The 10300-nt window shown below is 58.1% G+C and overlaps 1 protein-coding gene across 1 annotated transcript in view; it reads left to right on the top strand.

The window, feature by feature from the left end:
• Positions 1 to 9851, top strand: part of TSPOAP1 (TSPO associated protein 1) — a 25794-nt gene extending 15943 nt beyond the window's left edge. Inside the window, exons 21-37 of the mRNA XM_015599116.2 lie at positions 1 to 623; positions 791 to 942; positions 1289 to 1666; positions 1748 to 1984; positions 2284 to 2478; positions 2951 to 2963; positions 3019 to 3836; positions 4478 to 4577; positions 4680 to 4831; positions 5431 to 5599; positions 5991 to 6035; positions 6460 to 6492; positions 6689 to 6792; positions 6879 to 6950; positions 7187 to 7297; positions 7965 to 8026; positions 9716 to 9851. Coding sequence (XP_015454602.1) covers positions 1 to 623; positions 791 to 942; positions 1289 to 1666; positions 1748 to 1984; positions 2284 to 2478; positions 2951 to 2963; positions 3019 to 3836; positions 4478 to 4577; positions 4680 to 4831; positions 5431 to 5599; positions 5991 to 6035; positions 6460 to 6492; positions 6689 to 6792; positions 6879 to 6950; positions 7187 to 7297; positions 7965 to 7994 — 3232 coding nt within the window. The 3' untranslated portion in view covers positions 7995 to 8026; positions 9716 to 9851. The remainder of the gene's footprint in view (positions 624 to 790; positions 943 to 1288; positions 1667 to 1747; positions 1985 to 2283; positions 2479 to 2950; positions 2964 to 3018; positions 3837 to 4477; positions 4578 to 4679; positions 4832 to 5430; positions 5600 to 5990; positions 6036 to 6459; positions 6493 to 6688; positions 6793 to 6878; positions 6951 to 7186; positions 7298 to 7964; positions 8027 to 9715) is intronic.
• Positions 9852 to 10300: the final 449 nt, after the last annotated feature.

The following is a 10300-nucleotide window of genomic DNA, read 5'->3' as shown; positions in this document are numbered from 1 at the left end:
GGAGGCTGCAGGGGATGAGCTCAGTCTGAGCCCCCAGCCCGAGGGCCTGGGCACGCCCCCTGCTGTGCCTTACCCCCGCCACCTGGTCATCCTCAAGCAGCTGGCCCACAGTGTGGTGCTGGCCTGGGAGCCGCCTCCTGAGAGAGTGGAGCTACGTGGCTACCATATCTGTGTGAATGGGGAGCTGCGTCAGGCCCTGGGACCTGGGGCACCCCCCAAGGCTGTGCTGGAGAATCTGGACCTGCGGGCCGCGCCCCTCCATGTTTCCGTGCAGGCCCTGACCAGCCGGGGCAGCTCCGACCCTCTGCGCTGTTGCTTGGCGGTGGGTGCCCAGGCCAGAGTGGTACCTCGCCAGCTGCGGGTTCATCGACTGACAGCTACATCCGCTGAGATCACCTGGGTGCCCAGCAATACCAATTTAGCCCATGCCATCTACCTCAATGGGGAAGAGTGCCCCCCTGCCCGCCCCAGCACCTACTGGGCCACCTTCTGCCACCTGCGTCCTGGTACACACTATCAGGCCCGAGTGGAGGCTCAGCTCCCACCTGGAGGGTCCTGGGAACCAGGCTGGGAGAGGCCAGAGCATCGGGCTGCCACCCTGAAATTCACCACACTCCCAGCAGGTATGCAGGCTTGGGCATTGACTGTAACACCCAGGAGGCCAGGCCATGGGTGATGGCGGAAGGGAAGACTGTTTCTATTTGCATTTTCAGGGAAATGGCAAAGTGGTCTGGTATCTCCAGTGGCGAGTGTCCTGCATTACTAGTCTTGTGTACCCTCTTTCCTTCAGGCCCACCTGATGCCCCGTTGGATGTTCAGATTGAGCCAGGGCCCTCCCCTGGAATCTTGGTCATCAGCTGGCTCCCAGTAACAATCGATGCTGCTGGCACCTCTAATGGCGTTCGGGTCACAGGCTATGCTATTTATGCAGATGGGCAGAAGGTATGGCTTGGGGACTCTGCCCTCCTGTACCCTGGGAGGAAGATGTGGGTCTCTCCTTGCCATGCGCAGAGGCCTCATCTCCCCAGTAGGGCACAGAGGTGCCCAGTCCTGGGCATTTGGGCATTAGTTAGCAGATTGGTTAAGAGCATGGACTTTAGTAGCAGATGATTGGTAGTCAAAAAAACCACTCCATAATGAAGCCCTGTGACCAAGAGGATTAAGTGAGCTGAAGTGTGCCAAGGGTTTGGCACAGTGCCTGGCATAATGCTTGCCATCGCTGTTATTGTGTCCTCACATTTGGCCATCTCAGCCTCCCTTTGCCATCTTGTGCTCCCCCCACCCACAGATCATGGAGGTGGCCTCTCCCACAGCAGGCAGTGTGCTGGTGGATTTGTCCCAGCTGCAGCTACTGCAGGTGTGCAGCGAAGTGGCCGTGCGCACCATGTCGCCCCATGGCGAGTCAGCTGACTCCATTCCGGCTCCTGTCGCCCCAGCCCTAGCCGCGGCCTGCCTGCCAGCCACGGTCTCCTGCCCCTCACCACGACCAGGCTCAGAGGCCAGACCCTCCCTCGCTCCAGCCTGCCCAGGGCCTGGAGACCCCAGCTCTCCTCTCCGGCGCCCTGAGCCCCATGAAACTCGAGAGCCTCCTGGGCCTCCCCCAGCAAGCCCTCTGAGAGAGAAACCAAATGGATCCCAAGAGGAGCCCCTAGTACCTTGCTCCCAGGTACCCTGCTGGGGGTGGGGAGCAGGTGGGACTAGAAGAAAGGCTTGGGGCTGGGCGCTTCCTCAGTGCTTCCCATTCCAGGAGGAAGCTGGGGCGGTTGTGCAGGGCACCTCAGAGGACAGGAGGGCCAGCGATTCAGCTGTGGGTGAGAGAACTGGCCCTGCACCTTCCTCACTGGCCCAGGAGGAGGCCAAGTGGACCACGGGAGAGGCCCACCCGGCACCCTGCTCCACCCAGGGACCACTGTCCCAGAAGGCTCCCTGTGCTGAGGCCTGCCTGAGAGGAGACACAGGGCCTGGACTGAGGCCCAGGGCTGAGGTATGGGGTTGGGGACACACTGTGCCACCTCAGAGAACTGGGGCTCGCCTCCTTGCTTCCTGCCAGGCAGACTCTGGTCACCCTCTCTGCTGGTTCTCTGCTCTGGTCTGTGCTGTGTGTCTATTTCTTTGTTACTTCATCTTCCCTGATTCCTCCTCTTTTGGCTCCCATCCTTCTTCTCCCAACCCCCTATCATGCATACACCCATTTAGGACATGACCCTCTTTCCCGCTGCCAAAGAACCCCTTTCGTTCAGAGTACCCTTCCTTCCATCCCTCCTCACTCCCCCTCTCCTGCAGAAGGAGGACACGGCAGAGCTCGGGGTCCGTCCAGTGAACTCCCTTGTGGACCATGGCCGCAACTCAGATCTGTCAGACATCCAGGAGGAGGAGGAAGAGGAAGAGGAGGAGGAGGAGGAAGAGGAGGAGCTGGGTTCTAGGACTTGCTCTTTCCAGAAGCAGGTTGCTGCTGGCATCAGCATCAGGGAGAATGGGGTTGAGGTAATGGGGTGAGGAAGGGCTGGTGGGCTCTAGACCTTGGGTTCCAGAGGCCTCTACCCCATGTGTCAGCAGCTGCTCCAGTCGCCGCTGAGTGCCAGCAACATTCTAGGTGTGTGGCCTGGGCCCCGCCTGTCCTAAGCAGCAGTTAGGAAGTGGCTCAGGATTGGCCTCTGCCCTCCTGGGAAGGAAGGGGAGAGTGAGGAGCTCTTTGCTGCACCTTCTTCTGCTCCAGCCCACCAGATGCTGCATCTGAGATCCTATTGTTGGGAGCTGCTGGGGGGAGAAGTGGGGAGGCCTCTCTGCCATTATAGGGGCCCAAGCATCATGCAGCCCGTTTGTTTGTGTGTGTTCCCTCATTCTAACTCTGGCTCTGCCCTGGACATGCCATATAACTTTGGGCCCCCTCTCTGGTCCTTCCTCTTAGAGGAAGCTGAGGGAGGGCTATAGGGTTGCTTGCATTTGAGAGCAAAGGTCACAGCTCTCTCCTCTTCCCATGGACCTCTCTTCCCTGCTGCCCCCCCCCCCCCCCCCCCACCACGCCCTCCTGTGAGACTGACAGCGACGAGGAAATCTTGGAGCAGATCCTGGAGCTGCCCCTCCAGCAGTTCTGCAGCAAGAAGCTCTTTAGCATCCCTGAGGAGGAAGAAGAGGAGGACGAGGAGAGGCCGAGGGCAGGCTCTTCTCAAGACCCCAGCCCGCCTGAGCCCGCGTCGCTGGGTCTGGGCTGTGATGGCCGTCAACCCCAAGGACCTGGCCCATGTCCTTTGTCTCCTGAGCCTTCCAGTGCTGGGGACCACCTGGAGGACATGCCTGGCTTAGCTGGTGGAAGCAGCTGGAGGAGAGGAAGTGGCTCCACCGAGAAGCCCCCAAACCGCAAGCGGTCCCCAGACCCCCGGGAACACTGCAGCCGCCTTCTCAGTAACGGCGGGCCCCAGGCCTCTGGACGACCAGGCCCCACACGGGAGAGAGGTGGTGCCCCTGTGGGCGAGGGCTCCAGGGGTGGACCAGAGGCTGGTGGGAGAGGGCGGCCGGCCCCTTCCCGGAGGTGTCCACGTGGCCAAACCCCAGAATCTGGCCTGGCCAGCTGCCTTTCCCCCAAGTGCTTGGAAATCAGCATTGAATATGATTCTGAGGACGAGCAGGAAGCAGGCGGCGGGAGCGTCAGCATCACTAGCTCCTGCTACCTCGGAGATGGGGAGGCCTGGGGCACCGCACCCATAGGAAGGCCCAGGGGTGCTCTGAAGGCCAATTCAGGCCCCAGCCCCTACTCACACCTCCTGGCCTGGGAGAAAGGGGAGCCAGAGCGGAGAGGCTGCAGTGCGACTGGCAGAGCCAAGGAGCCAGCCTCCCGGGTCCGTGCCCACTCCCCACCCTGGGCAGCCCCCTACCTGCTGCCGCCTGGTGGCTCTGCTTGCTGCCCACCAGCCACTCCCATTCCACGCTGCCACCTCCATCAGCAGAGGCGGGGCTGGGCCTCCGGGTTTGCTCACATGCCTCCTCCCACCCACATTCCACTGCTTTGCTGCTTCTGCTGATCGGAACTGGGATGCACAATATTCTGGTATCATTAGTCACCAGTTGTCTCCAGCCAACCCCCTGCCTTTGGGCAGGGTGGCCTTTAACTCTGCTTAGGACACTGACTGTGATGTCCAGCGTCACCCAACCCACATGCTGAGAAGAGGCCCTCCTCTCACATGCTCCTTGGCCAACTCTAAGCTCTAAGCTCTCTTCTGCACACATCTACTAGGGTGGCTGGAGGTGGGGCCTCCCATCCTGTCCTCCCCTACCCCCCGACCCCCCACCATGGGGGTGTATGAAGCCTCCAGCAAGGTTGGGCCAAGGCTCCAGGAGAGGAATGTTGCGTCCCTGCTCTGCTGTGCTGCTTATGCTGATGGGGCAGAGCTGGGGAGTGCGTGCAGGGTCCCGCCCCTGCTGAGGTGCCTGCCAGAGGGATGGTGTGACACTTCTGCTCTCTGTTGCCCTGTCTTTGCAGGCAATAGAAATTGGGGAGCCCAGAGGGCAAGATAGCTCTGGAAGGAGGGGCCACTTGCGGAGAGGGAGCCGGCCCCACAGGCCAGGTGCTACTGAGCTGGGTGAGCACCTGATGGGGACTGGGCTGGGGGGAAGGGGCCTTTCCATACCCCTTGGCTAGGGCTTATTATCATTGTTCTCTCTCTCCCCAACCTTCTCCACAGCCCCGTCCAGGAGCCCCCCAGAAGTGCTGGCTTACCAGGACCTACCTGTTAGGGTCTTTGTGGCTCTGTTTGACTATGACCCTGTGTCGATGTCACCTAACCCTGATGCTGGGGAAGAGGAGCTCCCCTTTCGGGAGGGCCAGGTCCTGAAGGTGACTCAGTGTCCGTGTCCTCCCTTCTCCCTCCTTCCTAGCACTGGAGGTACCATAGCCATGGCTGGGCGAGAACACAACTTCTAGAGCCAGATGATGTGAGGTTGCCACTTCTAGCTGTGTAATCTTGAGTAGATTAACTCCTCTGGGCTTCAGTTTTCTTCTTGGTAAAATGGGGATAATGTTAGTGTCTACCTCATAGAGTTGTTTGAGGTTTTACGTGATACAGTGCACCCAGAGAACTTAAACTGCCTGGCACGAAGCACACTATAACTGCTGCTGTTAACATTACAACTTTGATTATGTTTCCAAGTATTCATTGAAGGCTTTTGCTGTTGCTCCGAGGTTGGGGAGATCTAGTCTGGAATAGGCTAGGGGAATGGACCTCCAGATACTGGGGGCGATGACAATATGGAATGGGCTCTTTCTTTCATCCCTTTGATCCTTATCATTGGCTGTTTCCTCCTGTTTCCTGTTCCCCCTCCCGCAAAAGGTAGAGCATTCCTTTGCAGTTGAAAGTGGATACTGCAGGGTTCTGGGGCTGGGTCATAGGGAGCAAGATGAACTGGCTTCCCGAGACAACTGGTCTTTGCCTCCAGGTGTTTGGGGACAAGGACGCTGATGGCTTCTACCAAGGAGAAGGTGGGGGCCGGACGGGCTATATCCCCTGCAACATGGTGGCTGAGGTGGCTGTGGACAGTCCCACAGAAAGACAGCAACTGCTCCAGCGGAGTTATTTGTCCCCAGATGTTCTCATCGACAGTGCAGGTATGACCTGCTGCTGTCCTTCACCCACATCTCCCGCCACCCCAGTTTCAATTCAACCCCATTTTGAGCTTTGTATGTCTGGAGCGGTGGGGTGCCTCATTTACCGAGAGTCCAGCAGAGCCATTGGGGCCTCAAAGAGACTGAGGCCGGTGTGGCCACAGCAGTGAGCTCACCACGTGGAGTGGGGTCTGCTGTGGAGGGGATGGGCCTTGTATTTTGGATCCCGGGGGTCAGGGATGGGAGAGCAATGCCCTTCAGAAACTTGAGCGCAGGAACCTTGGCTCAGCCCCAAGAGGAGACTTCAGAGTCACTGTCCTATCCCCTGCCTCAGTTTCTCTTACATCTACTTGCTTTCCTGGATCAGGGAATGGTCTCTTTCTGTACTCCACAGCCCGCACAACTGGGCCTCCCCCCAAGCCCCGCCGCTCCAAGAAAGGTGGGTGAAACCCCCTTCTCCTTCAGGGGCCTGTGAGGATGAGTGGGGATGGGGGGCACTGCTTGGATCTCTGGGGAGACACACGTGGGGTTCTGAACAGGTAAAGGGGACCAGGGCAGACCTTCATCACATACATTCCCCTCCAGTGGGGAGCTTCATTTTAATGGGGACAAAGAATGATTTGCTGGTGCCTCTGTTCCAAAAAGCACCTGACTGTAAATTCTTTGTAACCTGGAGTAAATCACTTACTCTTTCTGGGCCTTAGTTCACTACCCAAACCAAAGACTGGGCTTATGTGGTCTCCAAGTATCCTTCTCCTGCATCCCTTGTGTGAGGCTGAGTGTCCTGCCTGCCCTGCACCATCCCCAGCTTGGGATGAGCAGGCATGTGAGGGCCAGGCCTCACACGCACCTTCTCTCCACAGCTGAGTCAGAAGGTCCTGCTCAGCGCTGTGCAGGTGAGGGGCCGTCCCTGTGCAAGGGAGGCTGGGGAAAGAGGTGGGGCAGGCAGCCCTTCTGGTCTCTCTCCAGGGACTACAATTAGTGTGGGAGGTGGTGAATAAGGGGTCAGCAGACCTCCAGTGCAAACTTTAGTATGGTGTGGGAGGTCTAGAGAGAGTCTGGAGTCTTCTACCCCTCCCCCTCCCCCTGCAGGCCCCCCTCAGCCGGTCTCCTCTGCCAGCCTGAGAGCTCCCCGAGCCATGGTGGCTGCGTTTGACTACAACCCCCGAGAGAGCTCCCCCAACATGGATGTGGAGGTGAGGACCCTCAGATAGAGCCCAGCCAAGGGGGGTGGTGTCAGGGCCTCCGCAGGCCTGACAGCTGCCTTCCTGTCTCTCTGCAGGCAGAGCTGCCCTTCCTAGCAGGAGACGTTATTACTGTGTTTGGGGGCATGGATGATGATGGCTTCTACTATGTGAGAACATTGGGGTGGGGGTGCCATACCTTGCCTCACCAGCCCTTTCAGAGAGGGCTCTCGAGCTGGGGAGGGGATGAGCAAAAGTTCCTAATGGACACCTGGATGTATGGACAGGTCACCTCCCATAACAGAGTTATTGACCCCAGGCTCTTACCCCAAGGGCTTCACTGTCGAGGGGTGCTGGAACTGAGGCCTCTTTCCTAGTCTCTGTCTCACCAACATCTCCTCCGTAGGGGGAACTGAATGGACGGAGGGGCCTGGTTCCATCCAACTTCTTGGAGGGCCCTGGGCCTGAGGTGGGCGGCTCAGACAGGGAGCCTGGAACCCTCCAGGCCGAGACTCAGGTCAGTGAGGAGCTGGGTTCCCAGCTCAGCAATTGGGTCTCTACCCTGCTGTGGTGATGGGGCCAGGGCAGTGTGGCAGGAGGGCCGCAGTGGGCAGTGATCCAGGTGAGCATTGTGCCCAGGCTGGAGCTGCTGAGTTATTGCCAGAGGGAGTGCAGCCAGGGCCGGCTTCTTCTCAGTAAATGCCCCTTTCTGCAAAGGGTGATAGCTGTGACCCTGATTCTGGGCCCATTTGATCCAGCTGCCCATACCCTGGGGCTGTCACAGATGAGGGGGTCCTGTGGAAAAGGACCCCTGGGAATCCCACACCTCTAACCCGTCCTAGGCCTGGTTTCAGAGAACCTCCCACCCTGCTGGGTCTCTCTGTTTCCTGGGAGCCTATTAAAGCCAGTTGCCCAGCAAGGCCCAGCTTCCTGGGTTCTCATTCTTAGAGCCAGCCTCTCCTTGGGGTGGGTGGAGTACAATTAAGCTCCCACCTTGCAGTGCAGGGAGAGTGTGAGGAGGCCAGGCCTGAACTGCAAAGCCCCAGGTTCTCCTCGGGTTAATTCCAAAGGCGAGGACTATGCAAAGCAGGACCAGCTCCTGTGACCCGGAGACCTGGTGACTGGGCGGAGAGCGTGTGGGTCTGTGTGTAACCCATCTCCTCTCTTTGTTCCCTGTTCTTCAGAGAACGAGGAGGAGAAGAGTCCAGTGCTAGATGGAGATAGATATATGTAGAGAGAGCAACATGTAAGTGGGGGACTGGCCCCTATGTCCATGTGACCCCCACTCCCCATGTGACCATAATCAGACAGCATGCTAGAGCTGACCTGGCTTTTCCAGTTTCTTCCAGGGACTGGGGGTGGGAGATCTTGCTATGAGCCAGGTTTGGATATAGGATCATCCTTTCCCTTTGCTTTTGGTCAGTGCCAGGTGTTATAGGAATATGTGTCATCTTAGTATATAATGGCCCATATTATTGAACTCCTCATATTCTATAGCACGTGCTCATAGAATATTACGTGACGTTCATATTATGGCTCATCAGTATATTATGATACTATATGACTATGGTATTATAATGTGATTATTATTGGTGACGGAATGTAATACCACCAATAATAATAATAGTTTCCCCGTCCTTGTCCTCTGCATCATGACCTCCTAGGGTATCAGATGCATGATTTTATTTCCAACTCTCAATTTCCTCTGCTGGGGACAATAAAAGGGAGACTTAAACCGTTGGAGTCCATGGATAACCCCACGTCATTCGTCTCTGGGGGTCAGAGACCACCTCCGTTTGCCCAGCAACCCATCCCTCTTGGAATGTTATAGAAGGAGACCTGGAAGGGAGTGGGAAGGGCCTGGGGCTCCTGGCCAGTCATCAGGCCTGGCTGGTTGACAGTAGGTGCTTTAACCAATAGGTGCCAGCAGACCTCTTGGTGGGCAGGCCCCAGGCTAGACACCCAAGTCCCTGCCTCTGGTCTGGGTTCCATGACTGGCTCTGGCCAGGAGACTACTAGGCTCTGGTGGCAAGGGGGTTTGAAGAAGGGAGTGGGGAGTGAGAAGTGGGGAACATGCAGGCTGGCAAGACTCGCCTGGGCTGTGTCAGGCACAGGAGGTCATGGTGGGGAACATGGGAATCTGGGGGATTAGGAGAGGCTTCCTGGTGGCTCTTCTATTTGCCCAGTCCCTATCCTTAGCCACTAACAACACCATCTGGGTAGGCCTGTGGCAGAGGGACCACTCATGATTGCAAATGGAGCTAGGAAGAGATTCGATAAGGGAAAGATGCTTAAGGAAGCGGGCCAAGGTAGCCTCCATACTTGCGGGAGCTGAGTGATGCCTGACTCTCTCAGGCTCCAGGCTCCCAACAGCACTCCCAGGGGCCATTCAAGGAAGAGTCCTGATCTCCTCCCCATGGGGTGGGCACTGGCTTCACTCCCTGAAGGCCCCAGGGCACCGCAGCTGCTGGGCTGGAGGCCACGCTCCGTCCTCTGTGAGGTGGTGCAGGAGCTGCCTTCCCTGGTGGGGAGGGCTACCTCCAAGCGGTCCCTTTGATGGGAGGGGATGACATGGGAGAAGTTGCGGCACCCATCCCAAGGATCAGGTCCAAGGACTCTTGAGCTCTGCCAGCCCAGCACCCTACAGAGAGACCTAGAGAAGAGGGAGGGCCTGCCCAGGCCCCAAGTGAAAAGAAGCAGAACTGGCTCTGCCCGTCGCTTCAGACTCCCAGCTCCATGCTCCCTCATCATCGTTGTGCCCATTCTCCTCTCTGTTCTCTACGTGTGTGGGGCAGTGGTGGGTTGGTGGGGCTCTGGTTCTTGACCATGGCTCCGCGACATGGGGGCGTGTAGGCACCTGAGGTTGTGAGGTAAAGGAGTCAGGTTAGGGCGGAGAGTTGGGCCCTGATCTTGTCTCTTTTCTCTCACATTCCAGGACTGGGCCAGCTCAACACAAGGGCCCACAGTGCCCCTAGGCTGGCCCTGTGCCCCTGGCCCTGGCAGCTTCCCCAGGTTTGAACTGGGGGTGCCGCAGGGTACAGGCGAGAAGATGCGAGGTCTCCTCTCCAAGGGGAAGCAGCTCCTCAGGAAACTGGGCTCTGGGAAGAAGGAGTGACGCTGTGGCCCACCCTGCAGGAAGAAGCGGCCCCTGGAGGTCCCCAGATCACTGTCCTGGCTCAGGGGAGAGGAGGAAAGGCCCCGGACTTCTGTTCTGAGTTAACACCGTGGCACTTGGAAGGGAATCAGAGACTCAGTGAAGGTCAGAGCTAGATGAGTCCTTGAGGATGGGCCCTCTAGAGGGACATCTTCCTCTTAGAGGAGGGACACTGAGCCCCAGAGAGGCAGTAACTTGGCTGAGGTGGCTGAGCACCTCGGTCACAGAGCCAGGACGTTACTGGGGACTCTTGGCTCCTAGTCTTCTCACATATGCCTAGTTTCCCACCGTGCTGTGCTGGTTCCTGCTCTGGCCTTCCCAGATCCCAAGATTGGGGGAGCCTTGGCGGGGAAAGGGGCCTGTTCC

Source organism: Pteropus alecto, unplaced genomic scaffold (assembly GCF_000325575.1).
Source record: "Pteropus alecto unplaced genomic scaffold, ASM32557v1 scaffold98, whole genome shotgun sequence".
In the NCBI taxonomy this organism is placed as follows: domain Eukaryota; kingdom Metazoa; phylum Chordata; class Mammalia; order Chiroptera; family Pteropodidae; genus Pteropus; species Pteropus alecto.
This window is presented reverse-complemented; position numbering and strand designations above follow the sequence as displayed.